The sequence below is a fragment of the Triticum aestivum genome, chromosome 1A (genome assembly GCF_018294505.1).
Source record: "Triticum aestivum cultivar Chinese Spring chromosome 1A, IWGSC CS RefSeq v2.1, whole genome shotgun sequence".
Classification (NCBI taxonomy): domain Eukaryota; kingdom Viridiplantae; phylum Streptophyta; class Magnoliopsida; order Poales; family Poaceae; genus Triticum; species Triticum aestivum.
This window is the reverse complement of record NC_057794.1, coordinates 258,817,339-258,841,384: the sequence shown is the minus strand read 5'-3', so window position 1 is coordinate 258,841,384 and position 24,046 is coordinate 258,817,339. Positions and strand designations below refer to the sequence as shown.

General features: G+C 44.9%; 1 protein-coding gene across 1 annotated transcript; it reads right to left on the bottom strand.

Moving 5' to 3' along the window:
* Window positions 1-580: 580 nt before the first annotated feature.
* On the bottom strand, window positions 581-4,225 carry LOC123116731 (MDIS1-interacting receptor like kinase 2). Its single transcript, XM_044537673.1, has 2 exons — window positions 1,182-4,225; window positions 581-1,075 (listed from the first exon to the last, which is right to left on the bottom strand). Exons 1-2 carry the CDS (start codon window positions 4,108-4,110, stop codon window positions 699-701), a joined length of 3,306 nt encoding a protein of 1,101 aa, XP_044393608.1. The 5' UTR covers window positions 4,111-4,225; the 3' UTR covers window positions 581-698.
* Between the last annotated feature and the right edge of the window lie 19,821 nt (window positions 4,226-24,046).

The window sequence follows — 24,046 nt, the reverse complement described above, 5'->3', positions numbered from 1 at the left end:
TCACTTCTCTCTGTATGCATATATGTTCATGACGATCTTCTGTTTCCTTCGTTTGCTTACTAGCTAGCTAGCGTGTCTAGTCCTCTCTATACGTATGTATAGTACATAGCGTCGACCAAGCACGGACATAAGAGAGGACACTTCTCTCTATTAATTATAGCTAGCTAACACAATATATGAAACACCTAAATTAACCCCCCAAAACCCCCCAAACCCTCCCCTTCAAAAAAAAAACCCCAACCACAGAAATGCCGACGCGTGGATGCCTATTGGTCCCGGTTGGTGCCACCAACCGGGACCAAAGGGTCTCCTGCCTGGGCTCCGCGCACAGGCCACGTGGAGGCCCATCTGTCCCGGTTCTGGATTGACCCGGGACTAAAGGGACAGGGCATTAGTACTGACCCTTTAGTCCCGGTTCCAGAACCGGGACAAAATACCCTTACAAACCGGGACAACAGGCCCCTTTTCTACCAGTGTACGTAGCACCTCTTCTTAGGTGTAGTATTTTCGAATTACTAACCAATATAAGACAGCCAAATCAGAATATACATAAGATAAGTATAAGAACCATTTCGTAGGCGTAGCTTTACCGTTTTCAGTGTCATTTCTCAAATTGACAAAATATACAATGACATTTATGCAATTAAGCAAAAGAAGAAGAAAAACTGTCGGTACAAATACTAGCATTATCCAAATCATCACACCTGCAGAATTGTGAGGTCGCCGATGCTGATGGCAGCGAATGGCCTATCCAAGGTAGACCGCCGTTGAGCAGAGAGCTCCTGTGCGACGGTGCGCATGGTCGGCCGGGCATCAGGGTTCGTCCGAACGCACGACAAGGCCACAACAAAGAGGAAGACCAGCTGCCCAGCCGATTTCCCGGCAGGAAGGTCCAGCCTCTGGTCCACCACGTCCTTGAGCAGCAGGAGCGCCGACTCGCCCACGCCACGCGCCTCGTCCAAGCTGTACAATGAGCTTATGAGCTCGCCCGGGAACTTGCCCATCAGGATCTCCATGGCCACGACGCCGAAGCTGTACACGTCGCATTTGGTCGTCACCCTCAAGTACGCCAGCTCTGCGGCAAGAAACACGAGGATAAATGTGAGATCGCGGGCAGCGATGGACGATTTTGCAACTACAATGGCGTGGTGCGTGTAGGAAAAGGTGTGTATGGTACGTACCTGGTGCCATGTAGCCGTAGGAGCCGGCCATGCTGGTGCAGTTGGAGCGTCCGGGCGCGAGGAATCTGGCCGTGCCGAAGTCCGACAACCGGGTCTCGTACTCGGCGTCCAGCAGGACGTTGTTGATGGACACGTCGCGGTGGATCATCGGCGGCGAGCAGTCGTGGTGCAGGTAGGCCAGCGCGTGCGCCAGACCCCTGATCGCGCGCACCCTTGCCGGCCAGTCGAACCTTTCCCAGCTGCGGTCGCCGCCTCCGTAGAGCACCTTGGTGAGGCTGCCCCTCTCGACGCGCTCATAGACCAGGTACATGCACCCGCTGGAGGCGCAGAAGCCGTGGAGCTTGACGATGTTCCGGTGGCGGACGTGCGTCAGTGCCCTCACCTCGTTCTCGAAGCTCTTCTCACTGATGCCCCTAAACGCGTCGTCTGTCTCCGACGCATCCAGCTTCTTGACGGCGACGGAGTGGCCGCCTGGAAGGTCGGCCTGGTACACGCTCCCGAAGCTGCCTTTGCCTATGCAGTGGGCCTCGTTGAAGTGCTCGGTCGCGGCCAGGATGTCACCGAAGGAGAACTCCACATCCTTGCCCCATATCGAAGCCTGCAGAGCCATTTCGCTGACTCTCGCCGTCGCCGTTCTCTCGGTCTCGGGCATATCTTCGCCCTCGCCGGTTCGTCCCTTCCTGCGGACCACCACGCATGCCACGGCAGCGACGGAGGCCAGCAGCGCAGCGGCAACGGCGAGCGCTATGACAAGGTTCAGCCTTGCCTTGTGCCGCCGAGAGCCGCCGCCGGTAGAATTCAAGGTGCAGGAATTCAGGCCAGCTACGTCGCCGCATAGACCCGGGTTGCCACTGAGATCCAACTTCTCCAGCGAGCCCATCTTGCCGAGCAGAGCTGGAACCTCGCCGGTGAGACTGTTGCCGCTCAGGTTCAGGTACCAAATGGAGCTCAACTCTGTCAGCTCCAGCGGCACGCCTCCGTGGAGATCATTTTCGGACAGGTCCAGCAGTAGCATCGTGGCGATGTTCCCTAGTGTCACAGGGATTCGGCCAGACAACATGTTGTGACCAAGATTCAGCTTAAGCAGTGCTAATTTTCCGAGCTCAGGCGGGATCGTGCCGGTGAGACGGTTGGATGCGAGGCTCAGATCTCGCAATGCAGACATGACGCCGTAACCGGGAGGAATTGTCCCGCTGATTTTGTTGACATCCAAGTGCAGGTATGAGAGGCTTCTGAACTGAGCCCAGTGCTCTGGGAGCTCGCCTTCAAACAGGTTCCTGGACAGGTCAATGTAGTACAAATCCGGCAGCTGCGACCCGAGGATCTCTGGCAAATTTCCTTCCAGCCGGTTGCCTGCCACGCGGAAGCGCTCGAGCTTCGTAAAGTTGCTGTAGCAGGCGGGCACGTCGCCGGTGAGGTGGTTGTTGTCCAAGGCGAGAAACCGGAGGCGCGGCGCGCTCTTGCACAGCCCCGGAGGTAGCCCACCGGAGAACCTGTTGTCTGACATGCTGACCATGGAGAACAAGCCGTTCCGGCCAAGACCCGGCGGGATGGCGCCGGAGAAGAGGTTTTCGAAGGCGATCAGGCCACGGAGGTTTGGCAAGCGGGCGAGCTCGGCCGGAAACTCGCCCTCGAGCATGTTGGTGCTTATGGACAGCCTCTGGAGCGCCGTCATGTTCCCGAACTCGGCCGGCAACCGGCCGGTGAGCTTGTTGTCATACAGCCGAAGAACCTCTAATCTGGTGAGGTTGCCCATTGTCCGTGGGATAGTGCCGGAGAGTTCATTCTCCGAAAGGTCCAACAGCTTCAGGTCTGTCAGCCTTCCGGTGACCGACGGGATCGGGCCGGAGAGGTTGTTGGTCGCGAGGGAGAGGAACTCCAGCCTCAACGCCATCCCGATCTCCGTGGGGATCTCGCCGTTGAAACGGTTTCTGTCAGCCTGGAACACCGTGAGCTGGGTCCAGGCCGTGAAGTAGTCCGGCAAGATCGTCCCGGTGAGCATGTTCTTGGACACGTTGAACTCTTGTATTTTCGTCAGCTTGGCCAACGACACCGGCAGCTTCCCGGAGAGCTTGTTCCCGGCGAGGCCGACGACGGTAAGGTTGGTGCAGCCGCTGAGCCCCGTCGGAATGGTTGACTCCAGCAGAGCGAGGCTGACATTGATGCGCTCCAGCGAACGGAGGTTGCCGAGAGAGGAGGGGATGGCGCCGCCCAGCGGGTTGCTCTGCAGCTCGAGCGCTCTTAGCCCTGAGATGGAACCGAGCACCGGCGGTATGCCGCCGGAAAGCCTGTTGGAGCCGAGGATAAGGCTCTGAAGCTTGGTCAACTTGGCGAGGGACGCCGGTATCTCCCCCACGAACTGGTTTGACGAAAGGTTGAGGTGCTCGAGGTTGGGCATGTACACCGGCAGCATCGTCGGAATCGGACCCGAGAAGCTGTTGTTGGACAAATCTACAGACCTGAGGCCGAGGAGTGGCGCGGACACGTTCGACGGGAACGATCCCGTCAGCGAGTTGAAGCTGAGGTTGAGGCTGCCGAGGCTGGGCAGCGACGAGAGGTCCAGGGCGTCGAGCGTGCCCGCGAGGCCGGCGCCGGACACGTCGACGCTCACGACCCGGCCGACGACGTCGCACGACACGCCGTGCCACGAGCACGCCGCGGAGGTGGAGTTGGCGGCGGCCTCCCGGTCCCACGAGGCGAGAGCGGCGAGACGCGGCAGGCTGCTCTTCCATTCCACGAGCGCCTCGGCTTCGCCCGGCGCGGAGCTCGCGCCGCGCAGCTGTGAGGACGACATGAGCAGGAAGAGAAGGAGCGCGCCCCACCATGCGGCGGCGCGCCCGGACGCTTGTCCTTGCTGGGCATGGCGCTCCATCGCTGAGCAGCTTCGGATGAGTTGGATCGCGGATGCCAAGCTAGATTGCGCGCGCATCCCTTGAATTCAGCACCAGGACCTGCTGCTGGAATGACACAACACGTGTTGATCCATGGAGAGTGCAGCTGCCGTCATGGCGACCATTACCACGAACGAGTCGATACAGCTTGGAATTTGGAAGCTGGCCGGGCTGGTGGTTGCAGACTTGCAGTGGCGCTATCAGGGAGTACGAGTACTATATTCAGGTGCTGCTGTATCGGATACTATTATCAATGGAGCTAAAGAGGTGACATTCCGTCAGAGGAAATCCATGAGGTGCCCTTGATACTACTTCTGTCGGGCCACCGGGCAGGAAGAATCCAGTGCATTTTCGGGGCAACAATGGAAGAGTCATTAAAGAAAAATCCAGTGCTTTTTCTATAAAAATCATTCAGACCAAAATGACTATGGAACTTCTATTATGGCATGTACAATGATTGATAAGATAGTTTTATTTTAAGTTTTGCACATAATTTAAAGATGACAAAAAAAATTGTCTACAATAGGTCATCTCTTAGCCTTATCTTCAATAATTAGCAATTCCTAAAAATGTGGCGAGACATATTGTGCTAAGAGATCATCTCTTGTCTTCTACAAGCCTTTTCTTATGAGTTCTCTTTCCTCCACCTCATCATCTATCCTACATGGCACTCCTAAGATAGCACCATTGTACATGCCCTAACAATCCTACACCTATCGATGGTTTACACAAAAGTTACATGACCTCTTTCCATGATATTAAATCCCCCCCCCCTCCCCCTGAATATCCAATCAAATCTCGACATCTCACCTTGTAAAACTAATTCTGTAAAACTTGCCTTTTTGGGTCTTTTTTTCCTTGGCGGACCAGCCAATGGTTTAATGTTTGCTTGTTCATTCGTTTCGGCACAAGGGGGAAATTCAATTGCACCTACATATATTTTCATGACATGCCTCACAATTTCACTTCAGTATATTGTGTGAAGTATCAAAAAGGAAAAAAAGATCAACATTTTTATGGCACAAAATTCGTATATTATTAGTCTAATCAATGATTAAAATTAATTTCAAATCCATGCCGCTCTTCTAACCCATAGAATAGGGTTTTTCCGTGAATACGCAAAAGCTTGCGTAACATTTCATCGATAGAAGGAGTAGAATGAGTACAGAGAAATACAACACATGACACGAACGAAAAAGCTGTGAACATGGTGCCCAGAGCAGAGAGACAAGAGATGCTGCTCGGGCCTGGTAGGTTAGCTGTGATATACCCATAGAATAGGTAGTAAGTATAAGTTACATTATTCTTACCTTTTATATCATAGTATCCAATTTCAAGGGCCGCCATGACGCGGCTTGCCTGCTTCAACCTAGTGTCCTCACATGTGCTTCCTAAAAGATTTTTTGGTTTGTGTTTTGTTTTATGCCGTGTGAATATTAAATATAACTAGCATAAATGCCCGTGCGTTACAACGGGAGAGAAAATTGGCGTGGGTCACTTGCAAGAAATAAAAGAATATCGACATGTGTCTATAAAAAAGTTCACCAGAAAGGCACGACGACATACATACATTGGCATCAACAACAGCAAATAGCGCATGCCAAAGTTTGGAAGGAAAACATTATCAATTGTGCATTCGTCACGAAAGAAGCTTTAATACTGATGCTAAGGAACACTTATTATTTCAAAATCTTGAGAACTACTATCTCGCTTAGGGTTTTTTACGCCTACCTCACGAGTCTCGGCAATCAAGGCAGGCATATAGTGGTTGAAAGAAATATCTTGCTTTTCTTAAAATATCCAATTAGAAAAAAAATGCATGAACGAAATGTGCAACAACTTTTGTCTTTCTACCAAGAAGGGTCTTTGTATCTCATGCAAGAGCCATAGCCCACCATTGCAGTTATTATTTTTTCTTTTTTTCTTTATCTCATCCAGTCTACAATCCCTTTCTTTATCTCATGTTGCAGCCACAACCCACAATCACATTTAAATCTCTCCCTCTCTAAATAATTTTCTCTCTTTTTGATCTTGGTGTCTTTCGAGCTATCTCAGGGGCACAACAATCTCCTTTCTTTATGTCATGCAGCCCCCAATCGAATCTAATTTAATTAATCAGAACTTTCTTTGGTGCACAAAGCTTGCATGTCTTGTGGATTACCATTTGTTTCTCATTTCTCCATGTGGTTCCTTGTCTATACATGCAACTTGTGCAAGTATATAAGTTGGTCAGGTTTTATGTAAAAAGGCAATGTGGGATTATTTCTTTTGTAAACTAATCTCTTTCTTTCATAATCATGAGCTAGCATAGTTGGCACAGTTCTTTGGTTGCTACAGGTTTATTGTGAGATCGACCCACCATGCAAGGGATAGTTTTTATTTTTATTGCATAAAGAAAGCCCACCTTCATTCTCACGGCCCACAAGGAAAAATCCCATCAGAAGGCCACTTGCTTGGCACCTGTCCCAGCACACGGAACAACGTGTGAAGCCGCAGGTCGACGGACGAAATTTCGGCGAACGAAGGGTAGGTGGGCGAACGTAGGAAAATAGTACGTGCGTTGTAACGGGATAAAAATTCATCGAACTCCGGCACTACTAAATCTATCACCATGGCTTTCTCTAAAAATAATAATAAGCATTGTCAAACATCCTTAACATGAAGAAGAATCATTCTTTCAATCCGATCATCTTTGTATAATTGTTTCTTTTCTTATTGTGAGAAAAAATGTAGCATTGCTAGACTTGCGGCTGGTGCTTTGCTAGTGAGTAAACACTAAAATGGGGGATTATCGTCTATAGTCCAATTCAATGTACATAATACCATTTTAATTTAAGCTAACATACCCATTAATGCATGTATTAAGGGATTTTATGCAGGCCTGTGATGTAATTCGAGGTAATCACCATGTCGAGTATAATAGACAACGTGCATGTTAATTTGCCAAGGGCACTCCCAGTATTTGTTGTGCATATAATCTCATTTTAGTTTAAACTAACCACCTATTTAATTAAAATGCGTGGAGTGCTGAGAATTGCATTGAAGTTAGGCATCATCATCTCAATCAAATCGACCTTGTACGTTGTCTGGGTCGGTCAGCTTGCGCTTGCTTTATTTCGCTGGCAAGAGTTAACGTATAAATAAATGACAACCCGATAATCATCACACAAGCTGTCTTGGTCTTGTGGTTGCGAAATATCCATATCGCGTTAGAGGTCTCGGGTTTGATTTTCCACGAGTGCGTTTTTTTAAAATCTTTTTTCGGCTTCCTAAAAGCTGGAGCGTGAGCCACGGGACGATCGAACCACAACTGACGGACGGACGGAAATTATATGGATTCCACGTAAACCAAAAAAAGTGGAGAAACAATCCGTTCTTTAATAATAGGTAAAGATAAAGAAAAGTAGCCAAAAGATAAAATAATTCTAAAATTTTAGGTTAAGAAACCTGATGGACTGTTCTACTCACATGTAAAGTATGACGAATAAATGGCATTTGTGGTGCTCTTGGCAAAAAATAAATCTAACCTCCAAACTGTTTTATATGTGAATTTTTTTCATAACATCAATGTGGTCATTTTGGACAAAATATCACGGATTTCATTTCTTCTCGAAACTTCACAAGTGAGTAGAGCACTCAACTATATTTGTTAAAAATAAATAAAATTGGAAATGTTATCTTTCAATCGGCAGATGAGTCGTGTGTATCCACCATCTCCATGGCCGTCCAATTTAATATTAATAGTACGACACGTAGCGCTACACAAGACGGGTCCATGAAGTTTTGCAACATTGAACATGCTGCACACATAAGTTTGTAACACAGGCTATGTTACAAACATACGGAGCACAAACAAGTAGCTAGCGGATACATAACTTGGTCATTTTTTTTATTAAAAATTACTGCAACATCATCTTTGTTGCAAAGATCCTTCCGCAACATCATCAATGTTGCAGAAAGGTGAAAGATGGAAAAAAAATCTGTAACACAACCTCTGTTACAAATATTTTTATGCAACATGACCTTTGTTGCACAAATAATGCTTAAAAAATAACGTACCATGCTAAAAATATGCTTTAGGTTGTTTTGCAACAAAATTATTGTTGCAGAGTGAACATCGCAACAACCAGCTTGTTGCAATTCACGAGGCAAATGTTCGATGAGATCCAATGGCTATTTTTGCGTCAATCGGATGGCCGCGGAGGTGATTGTTGTTTTTCTTTTATCCGCCGGCAGACGAGTAGCGTCGCCCTAATGATTAGCATCAACTGACCAATCATGCGTAGCGTTCCGCCACTCATGCAACCGCCAGATCCAAGTTCCATCGGCCGATGCACAACGAACATCTTAGTGCAAAACACCTTATTCGTGGCACCACATAACTCAATCCACGCACGACGTGTGCCTCTGCCACCTTAACAATTTTTCTGCAACACTATCTGTGTTGCAGAAGTCCTTCCACAACAACACCCATGTTTTAAAAAAATTAATATGAAAAAAATATTCGGCAATATCATTTGTGTTGGAGAAGTTGTTCCGCAACAACACCCATGTTAGAAAAAAATTAAGATGAAAACAAATTTGCAACATCATCTGTGCTGCAGAAGTCCTCCCGCAACAACACCAATGAGTAGTAGGGAGTTTTTACCTCAAAAATTCACCGTAGCCAGAATAGAGTTGTCGATCGGTTGGCCAACTATAGCCGCTCAAAGAGAACTATTGCTGTGTGGTTAAATTCGGTTTCACCTTATATTAAGGATTTGTGGCCTCTCGACTGTAAAACTATAAATTTGCAATAAAAACTTCCTTTATCCCGTAAAAAAACACTAATGTCCTAAAAAAAATTGAGACAAAATAATAATAATTTTGTAACAGAATCTCTATTGTGAATGTTTCTGCAACATATGGTTTGTTGCAAAAAAGGATTCTGCAACAATGCACTTGTTGCAATGGTGAGGAAAGACCCATGCCGCTGGATAACGCCGGATCAAACGACTGTCGAGGCGGCGGATCTTTTAAAAAGATCCGCCGGCCGACGCGTAGCGTCTAAAAATAAATAGAATTGTTTGACTTCTTTTACAGTTTTTGTTATTTTACTGTTCGCATTAGGTGTGTGTGAACCCATGTTTCAGTATTCCGCCTCCGACGTGTGCTTCCTTAACTAGAACTGAGAGTTGCGTTCTGTCCTTCTCGTGGCAGTTGGCACAAAGTGATCAAGTATATATACAGAAAACATTGGTGTAGGTCAGCCTGTTTGTCAACGACTTTTATCATTTTTCTATCGATCCTGCTGGCTGGAGTGCACTACGCTTATTCTTTTTCGCGTTTTGCGGAATATGGTCGTGATCTTCATTACCAGGGCCGTTTCAACAACGAAACGTGGTCAATCAAGGTTGAGGTGCAGAGACAGAAACTACGAGATTTTGTCCATGATTGGATGGATAGCCGGAAAATTCCACCAAAAAAGAATCTCTGAAATGCTAGTCTTAACAGTGGGGTTTTCGCTGGATAAGGAGAGTTTATAACTTGTCCGATAATATATGTTCAATATCCTCTCCACGGGGTTGAGAGCGACAACTCATCTGCTCATGAACATCTTGCAATAAACACCCCATAACTATGCTATTTCGTCAATGACAACAATGTTCACAACATATTTTCATGAAACTTTGTTAATGTTTTCGGCGAAGTACTCATTCTCGATTTTTTTTGGAATGTCTCGAATAAGTCCGACGAATCTTTGAACATAATTTAGTTGGTTTCGCTAATTTTCTTATGAAATAATTTAATTTCACCTGACTTTTGCAAAATCTTGAGCATTTATGATTTTTTAATATGCACATTTTCCCAGGTTTCACATAACACTACTAAAGAATAAGGCATCATTGATGGAATGATGAGGAGCCCCTACTACCAATACACAATTCCAGGTCTATTAGGCTGGTCATAGTGGAGAGTAACTTATACTAGTGTCATACATATGACACTAGTCTAAGTTACTACATTCGTAATGCAAAATAACATTGTAGTAGTGTCATAGAAGACTTCATTAATTAACTTGTAGACTCATCTTGTCTTGGAAAACGCTATGTTATAGCAACATATTATGTTACCACTTCTCATTAACTACAAGCCACATAAGCAAAAAATTCTCGAAGTGCACTATGTTACTTGCTAAGTTACTCCCACCATGACTAGCCTTAAACCAACGTGTCCGGGCCATATGCGCCATAGGCCCGCTACAGGAGCATCATGGCCGATCAACTAGGCCAAATCAATGAGTAACACGGGCTTATAAGTGGTCTTGATGACTTCCCCAAAAGGCTAGCATGACATGATGGGGCGCTCTCACCCTTATAAGTTGTGCTATACCTTCCTCACAATGGATTTGGAAATAAACCTAATGAATCTTCCCCTCACATATCTATTTATCATGGACTGCTAACACCAACGCTACAATCCACTGACCACTTTCTTTGCGTCTCGGCTCATGTACCACTTTCTTTGCAATCTCAGGCCACCAAACAACATATCTGACCCACATTAGTCATGGGCCGCTACACGAGTGTCTCGTCCCACCAACCAAGACTCAGTGGGAGAGCAACACGAGCTTATAAGAGGTCTTGGGACCTCTCTCCCAAAAGACTGGCCAGATAGGAAGGGATAACCTCGGCCATATAAGACGTTCCCTACCTCCTCCCACAACCAATATGGAACTAAACCCAACACATTCAATTTTTTGGAAATACAAGCACTGGTCACTAGATGTCGCGCACGTCAACTCAATTATCAAGTACTCCCATTTCTAGGAACTACTTCTCATGTTAATGAGAATACAACACTACTTAAATCAATTGTGTTTGTATTATCATGGAATAATGTACCGCATGGATGAGAGGATCAAATGATAGAGCATGACCAATCACGGAGATGGACTCAAACACACAAGGAATGAAGACGTAGCTTCAAGTGGAGATCTCGGTACTCCAAAGCCACCGGAATGATTTACAAAGGCGCGGACGAATTATACAATTTTATTTGGTTTAGCGATTACTATGGTAAATCATAGTTAAAGGTGTAGTCTTGTCGTCAAAGTTGTCTCCACCAAAATCGATGGATTGTTTCTCTTTGAAGGAACGGGACGCACATGTGCTTTCACGGAACAACGCAATTGGGCGAGATTTTTTATTATTTGCAAATTGCATTGGACCATCATAGAAGGGTCATTATGGTTGTTTGTGATAGTCCTGGAGGCAACTTGCAATGTGTGATCAATTCAAGTTCGTGAATTTCCATTTGTCACGAATCATCACAAAATGTTGGAATACCTCAAATGATGGCTAGCCTACACCAATCTAAGAAGACTCCACAAATGCCTTTAACTTTTGATCGATATGCCACGACTCTGCCACCTTTATAAAGGGCAAACCTAACCCTTGTTCACGTCTCAGCCCCTTGTTATTTCCCAAACCAATCTAATAAATCTTGGTGCCATTATTGGACGCATCTAGATCCAGATTGTGTCCAGTTCACTAGAGGGCGAGAGTGGGGGAGAAAACATGTGTCCTTGTTGGCGCCCTCCCAGAGAAGGAGAGGCCTTCCACCTAAGTTTGCTTACCTTTGGGTTCAACACTATCACATGTCATGCAATTCAACCAATAGTCCACATACGTGTTTAGGGATATTACCGATTTTAGTCAAGTGGTTTAAGGTCTAGAGATCTTTGGAAATCCCATACTATCTTGTAGCTCTTTCATAGCATTGGCATTCATGTTTGGAGGCTAACCCAGGCATCCATCACTCTCCTCCACAGATGAACTCATTGCCATTAATTCATGTCAACTCCAATGGCTCACCAATAGTGTTGGAGGGTACAACAAGACACATTGACCTATAATTGAATATCTGCATTGGCACAAAACTTTAATTGATGGTTGATCATTTTTACTTTCTAAACTTCCTTGTTTTTGTGTAGGCATTGTTGTTCTGACAAGTGCAAGGGTATGTGGATGCAACAAGTCTCCTTTTAGTGATTGGCCTAACGTAATTAGTCCATGGGAGCTAATGGGCGATTGTTCCCCCCTTTGTTAAACAATCCTACAATAATAGTGTCCCAAACATTCCTAGTGTAGTTTTACAACATATTATAAGATAATGATATTAAAAGTGCTTGTTCATATATCATTTGACTGAATACAAGGAAGATCGACCACTTTTTAGTGTCATCAGATTTTCATCCAGCAACCATTGTTTTCCTCTCGACGATGTGTATTGGTTGGGTTGAAAGTGGTGTGCTCATGGGTTGGGCCCCAAGTCACGAGTCTACTACAAATCTCAAAAAATGTGGATAAAACATGCTAGTAAAAGAAACAAAAAAATAACAAAATGTTACTATAGTAGACATAATTTTTTGATATTATCCCGATGGAAAAATAAAAGAAAAATATATATAATACCGGAATGTTACCAGCACACACAATTCCTGGAGTAATATTATCCCAAAGGAAAAAACAAAAAAATGCAAAGTTAATACCAAAATGTTACTATAATGGATATAATTCATCGAGTAATAGGGCCATGGTAAAAAATGAAATATAAAAATACAAGCCATAATAAAGAAAAATCATAATATTCAGTACTTGCACATAAGTTACACAAAATTTGGGACATATATTCCATGATCTGTGAGAACACTTCTAATTTAATGCAACTTTAAGAATGACTATGAGCTAACTAGACCAAGGTGATGAGCCATGTAACATGATCTTTAGGTCCCTACTTCACTGCTTTTTATCACGCGTATGTTAAATTTAGCTTCTTTGTCTTTCTCTCCCCCTCTCTCTCTACCTCTATCCCAAACTCTTTCTCGACCCACACTATGAAAACCCTAGCATGATAACCAAAAATGAAATCTTATTTTTATTTTAGAATGAGTCAATAAACATCATCACACGGTTGATGCATCACACAATGCCTAGATGGAGTATTGAGAAAATTGGATGGCCAAACAACTGGTTGAGAAAAAAAATAAACAACTACCAAAAGTAGTTGAAGTAACAAACAAAAGTAAAAAAACAAAGTTTAACTATTATAGATAGAATTTGAGTTTTGAGTTATCATGATAGAAAAGCAATGTGGCAGGACTGTGTTGGTTGGAGTTGGGCAGCTCACCTCCAGAAGGTTCGGTGATCCATCGCCAATCTGCAATATTGACGATATTGCATCATATTGCAACCTTGGCGGGATGAATCGATGATGCACATCAGTTGTTCACAACACTAGCGATGTTGGCGACCGCAACATCGGAGATGATACGACGATGACCGCCACATCCACCATGTTCCAACGGCGGTCTATAACATCGACAGTTTTGCGGCAAAAATTGCAACATCAGAGATGTCTCTGTCCTCTTGAGTGCAACATGAGTCGCATCACAAATGGTGGATCATAGTTCAATGTCTAACGCAACCTAGACCGGAAAATGTCGCATTCGGGATCCAATGAATCTGGAGGCGACTAATTTGATCCTCGCGTCAGCCGACTGATACATAGCGTGCAACATTAAGGTTACATGATGTGTTTTTAAGATTTGGAAACGAGAGGGGGAGGCACACATCATGAAATCCAAAGATGATTAGTGAGGGATGAGGTAGTCCCATAGCCCGCCTGCATAATTCACTCGTAGGTCTAGGATTTTTTTGCGGTAGGCCTAGGATTTGTATACCAACCGCGTCATGGCACACTCACGGGATCAAAAAGTGCGCTCTCTCAAGTTTTCTGCATGAAAACAACATACATATACGATACATGGGTCGTATTCAACGGAAACAAGTCCATCATTAGCACCACACATGTATTAGTTGCTGAATCAATCACATGGTTGTACCCGAAAGAGATGGACTTTCGTAATAAACTTATAAGACAGGTCATCAGGCTTCTCGTGCTTGAGAGGGCCAAAAACAAGTAGTGCACCCACATACAAAATTCAAAGGATCGGGTTCCAGCACCAAGTTTTCCACATGAATATCAATGGCAGGAGGTGCAAAAAAAGCCATTCACAAGTTGTGAAATGGGTCTAGATGAGATACTAAGCATGAGGATAGGGAGCATATCACAGGATAGCACTTCACCTCCTCGATGAGTAGAGGGATGCACCGAAGCAAGGACTTCAATTGGAAGTCCCTCCACTTTGCATATTGTGACCTCTTCGTCCTTGGGGACGATATGTCTGAGAACGTGGTGCTTGGTGCCATGAAGGAAATGCCTAGTGACAAGTCTCCAAGGCCCGACAGCTTTACCAGGGCGTTCTTCAAGAGCCGCTAGAAAATTATAAAGACAACCTTATGTAAGTCACTGCCCTCTTATTGATTTTGCATGGAGAACTTTCATTGGATCAACTCTGCAAATGTGATTCCTTTGCCAAAAAGGGAGTGGGATGGTGTGATCATGGACTACTGGCCTGTCAGTTTGATCCATGTTGTCGCCAAGATTGTGGCCAAGGTGATAGCAATGAGACTCACTCCATTCATGAACATCCTCATATCACGTGATCAGAGTGCTTTCATCGGATCGAGGTGCGTCCGGGACAACTTCAGGTATGTTTGTAACTATGTCCACTACTTGCAAAGAACAAACGTGCCAGGGCTCCTACTCAAATTAGACATCAATAAGGCTTTTGATCTGGTTAGATGGGAATATCTGCTTGACCTATTATAGAAGTGTGGGTTCCCTCCGAGTTTTCAAGAGTGGATCACGGCCCTTCTGTAGACATCCATGTCTATGGTCCTCCTTAGTGTTGTTTCTGACTATCCTATTCGTCATGGGATAGGCCTTTGGTAGGGGACATTCTTGCCACTTCTGTTTATCCTTGTTGTTGACCCTCTACAACAGGTATTGAATGTGGCAATGAAAAATGGAGACCTGTACAGGTTTCATGGCCGGGGTGCCTGCGTCCGCACCTCATTGTAAGTTGACGATGTGGTAATTTTCTTGGTGCCGTCAAGGAGGAACTGGACATGCTTGCCGCCATTCTTCGTAGCCATGGAAACGTCACGGGCCTAGCTATGATCATCCCTATGAGTTTGGTGGACCCTATTGGATGCTCCAGTGTTGACCTTGATGTGACTTTGGGTGGCTTCCTGGCGGTCCGAGCTCAGTTGCCCCAACAATTTTGTCCATACGTCATCTTTGGGTTGCAGATATCCAACACTTACATGATAAGATTGCAGAAAGATCATGATCGGCCATGAAAAGTACATTACGATGGCTAGGCGGGGAACATGGGTAAAGTTAGTCGTCACTTCACAAGCCATCCATCATCTCATTTCACTTGTGGTACCCAACGAACGATGAATTCCATTGCTAAATTGAAGCGATTTTTCCTATGGGAATGAACAAACAAAGTTTCTGGATGAAAATGTAAAATACAACAGGGGAAGGTTATAGCCCAAGGACATGCACGCCCTTGGCATCCTAGACATAGAAATATTTGTGCATGCCTTGCGGCTCAAATGGCCTTGGTTAGCTTGGATGGACCTATACAGAGCTTGGGTTGATTTGGGGGCACCCGTGTGACAAGGAGGACATGTCACTATTCTATGAGTGCACTACCATGACTCTTGGAAAACAGACAAAGTACCCCCTTTGAAACTCTCTTGGCTTGGGCGTCGCAAACCAAAAGGCATCGCCCCCTCCATTTTTGCAATTTCCAAAAACAAGAATGAGACCATCCATAGGGCGTTGGATCACGACGTGTGGATTGCCAACATCAACATGAGCTCGGGGCTCACAGTCCAACATATCCTTGGTAGGATTACAAGAGGACTTCATGGAGAAGGAGGTGGACAATGCGATTGTTTGGAAGCTTTCGCCTTCCAGTGAATACACAACATCTCAACATACAAAGCTCAATTCGATGAGTTGATTGTATCGCAAATGAAGCCGGTTGTGTGGAACGATTGGGCACTGCTAAAGAACAACTTCACTCGACTCATCATTCAGTACCCTGTATTGACTGCAGACATGCTTCAATCAAAGGATGGCCAAACTGTGGCCTATGCCAACTATGCAAAAGGAAGCCAGAGATGATTACACATATCATTTTTCGGTGTCACAACACAATGTGCATTTGACGATGATCAAAACATTGATGGGGTAGGACAACATTGACATCATTGAGTGGGAAAATTTGAACACCGTGAAGGATTGGTGCACCACATGTTTGGTGTCAATGGCACTATGAGAAAGGTCCTTGCATCCCTCGTCATTTTGGGTTTTCTTGGGAGATTGAGAATGCACGGAGTGTGAGAGTGTTTAGGAATGTCGTGCACATGCGAAATGTAATCACATATAGAATTCTATATATATACCGAAGAGGGTGAACGTCATTAACTTATTTATCTCAACATACAAGCATGCCATATCACCTACAATTATGGACGGGATAAGACCCATCTCAACATGCAACCATGAATGGCAAAAGACCCACCTCCACATGCAACCATACATCAGGGAAGGGGGGTTATTCTATTATTCTACTTATATTCAATACATATTTTACAACTAAACACAATCAAATATAATAAGTCATATGAATATAGTTTTGGTATATGTATTATTATTATTTTTTGAAAAGGAAGATGACCCCTGGCCTTTGCATCTAGGCGATGCTTGCAGCCATTTTATTAATTGTTCACAAAGATTTTACAAAGTAATACATCAATCACTACTCCAATCTAGATGAAGGGGTGTTGTTAGTCCGAGCGGAATACCAAATAGACCTCGCACCAAAGCCTAACATCTAAAGCCGGAGGCCCCGACCAAGTCGCATTGCGGAGTCTCGGGCATACATCGGTCTAGCGCACTCTCAGAGCCGCCGTCTTCATCTTCCACTGATCCATCTTCAGAGCAGGTACTGATACATCGACCTTGCCAAGCCTGTCGTCGACGCCACCATGGCGCCAAACAACGCCACCTTCCTACGCGCGTCCATCATCACACATCCGTCGCTGAGACCCTGTTGCGTCACACCATCGAGACTCCACGTCGGCGATGTGTGACATGTAACGCCGCTCCACTGCTAAAATCATCCACTGGTCCCTTGAGCCAATGCACACCTCCAAGAATGACACCGCCAAGGAGGAAACGACACGAGAGCGCCATCATCATCCAATCAACTAATGAAGGGTTTTCCCTAGAGGTAGCGGGAGGAGTTGGGAGCTTCACCTCGATGATGCCTTCATGAAGGAAATGACGCCAAGGGCATTACCATCACCGGCTCCGGCCACCAGCCGAAGATCAAGTTTTCACCCGGATCTGTCACAAGAAATCCAACCGACAACCTGTGCATCGTCGCAACCGCCTTCAAAGCCCTAGATCTAGCTGCCTAGATCTGGCGACCATCCACAACAGAATTGCCACTGTGGGAACCCTGGCACACCGACCACTGCCTATGTATGCCACCACTCGAGCCTGGGAGGAGGGCCGGCACCCCACCTCGCCAAACCGTGAGAGCCGCCGAGAAGGGTCTCGCGTGCTCGTCACCGTCTCTGGTCCGAACCAATCCAGAGCCAAAGCCACCAGATCGCCAGCACAGATCCTCCTTGAACAGGGACAACACCACGCCATGCCGTCGCGGGAAGCCCGAGCTTCACCCGCCGCCACCTTCCTGGGCCGCCGCCCCGGGATCCAGGTCGAACGTCGCTGCCGTTACCAGCCACTTAACGCGTCCGACGGCCACCACAGCCATGGCCGCCGTGACCACGCGGGCGTGCCGAGCGGCTAGCACCACCCGATCTTCCACGTCGCCTTGCAGCCCCGCCGCCGCCTTGCACCGTCGGCTGAGGCGAGCGCTGCACCGCCGCGACCCAGATCCAGGAGACGTGCCCTGGCGTTCACCCGATCCCGACGCAGGAGGGAAGAGGTCCTCTGCCACTACCGCCGGCCGCCCGGGGCTTCGCCCTATGGCTTCCTCCAGCGGCAACGGAGGGGAGGACGGAGGTGGAGGCGGCCCGGCGGCACGGTTTCGGGGTCTCCACCCGAGTCACCCTAGCGGGGGGCGATGCAGGGCTGAGCCTTTGGACATATTTCGGGAGCGCCTCCGTTCTCTCTTGGAACCACACACTCCTACTTGCTCGCTTGCCCAAATATAAATGCACAAGGTATCATCTAATTAAGACTGTAGCCAAGCTCTGGGGATTGCCAAGGGCGATTGACAGGGGCGAAGCAGCTGATTACTCTAATGCCGTAAGAGTAGGCTAATCGTTTTGATGCGAGGTAAAGCCTTTGCATTCTTGTAAGAAAAATTGACTGGCATGAGCTAATTTTTGAGGCGACTGAAGATTAGCAAACGATTTTTTTTTTGTATTTTTGGAGAATAACTAAATGCAAAACTAAATGGATTCACTCATACGATTTTGCACAGTAAACAATCCCTTCTCACCGCATCAGACTAGCTGTTTATTTTGGTTGACGTTGAAACAGCATGGGTAACGAAGAGGCAGCACGACTAAATGCAAGGAAGCGCGTCGTTGCCGATAAAATACCGTAAAGTGCACTCCAGCCAGAATCTATCACGCTGACCTTTGTATAAATAATACTACTATGACAGAGATACAAATACTAGTAGCTACACAAACTGGCTGACCTAGTTCAATGCTTTATATACATATGTATGAATCGGTGTAACTACCGGTGCCAGCACATTGACAGCAGCTCATCGATGAGTTCTCAACTAATAAGACATAAGTATGTACAATGGGATTATCTTACTAATTAGGGAATCAAACAACTGTCTTGTATCAGTCTAATAAGGAAATAAAAATGTGCTAGTTCCTTGCTAAAATAGATGGAAGACAGCGTCGATAGGCTCGTCAGGAGGGGTTGGCAAAATTGTGGACTATGTCCACTTTGCCTATGTGTGCAAAAAAATGGAGCACACCTTTTTTTCAAGTATCGGTTCACCATTAGGATTTGGAGCCTTATCAAAAATTGGCTTCATGTGATTGACACGACAACTTGAGGAACCTTGCACTCACTCTCGCATTGGTGGAGAAACATGTCCGGAAGCAACATCCCCAATAAAAAGGCCATGACATCCCTCATCATGCTAGTCGGCTGGACCATTGGAAAGAGAGAAATGCTCGTTTATTCCAACACAAATCAACTCCGGCACCGGTCATCTGTATCATAAATGGGAGGCTCGACTTTGGGTTATCGCGGGTGCGAAAAAATTAGGAAACATAATACCGAGAGAGTAATGACCTTTTTTTTGTATTTGGGATAGTGTGTAACAAACTCTATTCTCCTTCTTTATTAATAGATGAGGCAAAGCTTATGCCCTCGTTTCGAAAAAAACATAATGCAAACAAGGGTACCTACCTTCAAGGCGGACCCATACTCCAGCCAAATGTTGGGATCATTTGGCCTCTAGCACATGCACACTTTGAGCCAGTTGCATTGGGACGTCTAAAATTTCTCGGTCTGACTCTAAATATACGGGTCGAATAGGGGAGTCTGGACGTCAGCCACTTCCTAATTCAACCCGGATCAACCCCCTCCCCCCTCCCGATTTCTATGTTGGACGCTCCGCCTCCCGGCATTCATGGTGTGCTGACCAATGCACCGCCCGAGGAGCCCGGCCAATGACCCGCAAACCCTACCCACCTAGCCGCGCCGCCGTCGCCCAAAACTAAGCTTGCCTTCAACCCAGCCATGCTCCCACACGATCGCCACCCCCCACCCCCCGTCCGCCATATGCCATCATTGTCGTGCAAACACGCCACATGGTATGCGCAGCTCACTGTTGAGGAGCGTGCGTACCACACACATGGTGGTTGATGAAGATCCGAGCTCAGAGAAGGACGACAACCCCATGGATCCCGTGGAAGAGCTCGTGGCCACTGGCCTCGAGGTCGTCGCCGTCAGAAGAGACACCATCGGTGACGGTACAATGTACTAGAGCTGTATGATACGTCAATTTTGCATCATGTTTTCCTATTATTATTTATGATGTTTTATGCATAATAATGCTTTTTGGAGCAATTCTAATGCCTTTTCTCTCATAATACGCGAGGTACATGCAAAAAGGAAGAATTCCAGCAGCTGGAAATATGGACCTGGAAAAGCTATGTCGGGCTACCTATTCTGCACAACTCCAAACAAGCTGAAACTTTACGAAGAATTTTTATGGAATATATGAAGAATATTGGAGCAAATAAGTACCAGAGGAGGCCACCCTGGTGAGCACAAGACACCAGGGCGCGCCTGGGCCCCCAGGTGCGCCCTGGTGGCTTGTGCTCACCCAGGCCCACCTCCGGTGCCCATCTTCTTGTATATAGGTCATTTTGACATAGAAAAAATTAGGAGAGGACTTTCGGGACGGAGCGCCGCCGTCTCGAAGCGGAACTTGGGGAGGAGCACTTTTGCCCTCCGGCGGAGTGATTCCGCCGGGGGAACTTCCCTCCCGGAGGGGGAAATCATCGTCATTATCATCACCAACAACTCTCCCGTCTTGGGGAGGACAATCTCCATAAACATCTTCAATAGCACCATCTCATCTCAAACCCTAGTCCATCTCTTGTGTTCAATCTTGTTACCGGAACTATAGATTGGTGCTTGTGGGTGACTAGTAGTGTTGATTACATCTTGTAGTTGATTACTATATGGTTTATTTGGTGGAAGATTATATGTTCAGATCCAATATTCTATTTAATACCCCTATGATCTTGAGCATGTTTATCACTTGTGAGTAGTTACTTTTGTTCTTGAGGTCGTAGGAGAAATCATGTTGCAAGTAATCATGTGAACTTGATATGTGTTCGATATTTTGATAGTATGTATGTTGTGATTCCCTTAGTGGTGTCATGTGAACGTTGACTACATGACACTTCACCATATTTGGGCCTAAGGGAATGCATTGTGGAGTAGTTATTAGATGATGGATTGCGAGAGTGACAGAAGCTTAAACACTAGTTTATGCGCTATTCCGTAAGGGACCGATTGGATCCAAAAGTTTAATGCTATGGTTACGATTTATCATTAATACTTTTCTCGTAGTTGCGGATGCTTGCGAGGGGGTTAATCATAAGTAGGAGGTTTGTTCAAGTAAGAACAACACCTAAGCACCGGTCCACCCACATATCAAATTATCAAAGTAGCGAACACTAATCGAATCAACATGATGAAAGTGACTAGATGAAATTCCCGTGTACCCTCAAGAACGCTTTGCTTACTATAAGTGACCGTTTTGGCCCGTCCTTTGCCTCAAAAGGATTAGGCTACCTTGCTGCACTTTTGTTACTATTATCATTACTTGCTCATTACAAAATATCTTGCTATCAAACTACTCTGTTACTTACAATTTCAGCACTTGCAGACATTACCTTGTTGAAAACCACTTGTCATTTCCTTCTGCTCCTCGTTGGGTTCGACACTCTTACTTATCGAAAAGAGCTACAATGATCCCCTATACTTGTGGGTCGTCAAGGCTATTTTCTGGCGCCGTTGCCGGGGAGTGAAGCGCCTTTGGTAAGTGGAATTTGGTAAGGAAACATTTATATAGTGTGCTGAAATTTACTGTCACTTGTTACTATGGAAAACAATCCTTTGAGGGGTTTGTTCGGGGTATCTTCACCTCGACGGGAACCACAATTAGCTACCCCTCAACCTACTGCACCTATTGAAAATATTGAATATGAAATTATTTGGGTGTGATATAACAACTGCTAGCTAATCCTTATGTAGGAGATGGAACCGAACATCCTAATATGCACTTGATATGTGTGGAACAAATTTATGGATTGTTTAAGCTTGTAGGTTTATCAGGAGATGAAGTTAAGAAGAAGGTTTTCCCTTTATATTTGAAGAGAAAAGCATTGGCATGGTATAGGCTATGCGATGATATTGGATCTTGGAATTGGAATCGATTGAAATTGGAGTTCCACCAAAAAATTTATCCCATGCATCTAGTTCATCATGATCGGAATTACATATATAATTTTTGGCCTCGTGAAGGAGAAAGTATCGCTCTAGCTTGGGGGAGTCTTAAGTCAATGTTATATTCATTCCCCAATCATGAGCTCTCAAGAGAAATTATTATTCAGAATTTTTATGCTCGGTTTTCTCGTGATGATCAATCCATGCTCGATACTTCTTGTACTGGTTCTTTTATGAAGAAGACTATTGAATTCTGGTGGGATCTTTTGGAAAGAATTAAACGCAACTCTGAAGATTGGGTTAAGTATGATTGTGTTAAATCTTTTATGAATACCGATGCTTTTCAAAAGTTTAGCACTAAATATGGACTTGACTCTGAGATAGTAGCCTCCTTTTGTGAATCATTTGCTACTCATGTTGATCTCCCTAAAGAGAAGTGGTTTAAATATCATCCACCTATTAAAGAAGAAATTAAAGAACTGGTACTAGCTAAAGAAGGAACTATATTTTATAATGTTGATCCAGTTGTTCCTACTGCTTATATTGAGAAACCACATTTCCCTATTAGGATAAAGGAACATGCTAAAGTTTCAACTATGGTCAACAAAAGTTATATTAGAACACCTAAACCTGATGAACAAATTAAAGTAGAACCTAGTGTTGCTATGGTTAAGGATCTCTTGGAAGAAAATGTAGATGGGCATGTTATTTACTTCTGTGAAGAAGCTGCTAGAATTGCCAAACCTGATAAAAAGGATAAACATAGACCTGTTATTGGCATGCCCATTGTCTCAGTTAAAATAGGAGATCACTGTTATCATGATTTATGTGAGATAGGTACTAGCATGAGTGCTATTCCCTATACCTTATATCAAGAAATTATGAATGACATAGCACCCGCAGAGATAGAAGACATAGATGTTACTATTAAACTTGCTAATAGAGATACTATATCACCAATTGGGATTGTTAGAGATGTTGAAGTCTTGTGTGGGAAAATAAAATACCCTACTGATTTTCTTGTTCTTGGTTCCCACAAGATGACTTTTGTCCCATTATCTTTGGTAGACCTTTCTTGAACACCATTAATGCTAAAATAGATTGTGAGAAACAAACTGTCGGTGTTAGTTTTGGTGATGAGTCTCATGAGTTTAATTTTTCCAAGTTTAGTAGAAAGCTTCATGAAAAAGAATTGCCTAGTAAGGATGAAATAATTGGTCTTGCTTCTATTGTTGTGCCTCCTACTGATCCTCTAGAACAATATCTGCTAGACCATGAAAATGATTTACATATGCATGAAAGAAATGAAATAGATAAGATTTTGTTTGAACAACGTCCTCTGCTTAAACACAATTTGCCTATTGAAACTCTAGGAGGTCCTCCTCCACCTAAAGGTGATCCTGTGTTTGAATTAAAACAATTGCCAGACACTTTGAAATATGCTTATCTTGATGAAAGAAGATATATCCTGTTATTATTAGTGCTAACCTTTCAGAACACGAAGAAGAAAGATTATTGAAAGTTCTAAGGAAGCACCGAGCTACTATTGGATATACTCTTGATGATTTAAAGGGCATTAGTCCCACTCTATGTCAGCACAAGATTAATATGGAACCTGATGCAAAACCCGTTGTTGATCACCAACGTCGGTTAAATCCGAAAATGAAGGAAGTGGTAAGAACGGAAATATTAAAACTTCTGGAAGCAGGTATAATCTATCCTATAGCTGATAGTAGATGGGTAAGTCTTTTCATTGTGTCCCTAAGAAGGAGGTATTACTGTTGTTCCTAATGATAAGAATGAACTTATTCCACAAAGAATTGTTACAGGCTATAGAATGGTAATTGATTTTAGAAAATTAAACAAAGCAACTAGAAAAGATCATTACCCTCTGCCTTTTATTGATCAAATGCTAGAAAGATTATCTAAGCACACACATTTTTGCTTCCTTGATGGATATTCTGGTTTTTCACAAATACCTGTTTCTCAACCTGATCAAGAAAAGACCACTTTACTTGTCCCTTTGGAACTTATGCTTAT

Excerpts from the sequence above, each read along its gene's own strand:
- LOC123116731 (XM_044537673.1), bottom strand. The coding sequence starts at position 4,110 with ATGCGCGCGCAATCTAGCTTGGCATCCGCGATCCAACTCATCCGAAGC. Across the intron at positions 1,076-1,181 it reads CTACGGCTACATGGCACCAG|AGCTGGCGTACTTGAGGGTG; the intron begins GTACGTACCATA and ends TTCTTGCCGCAG.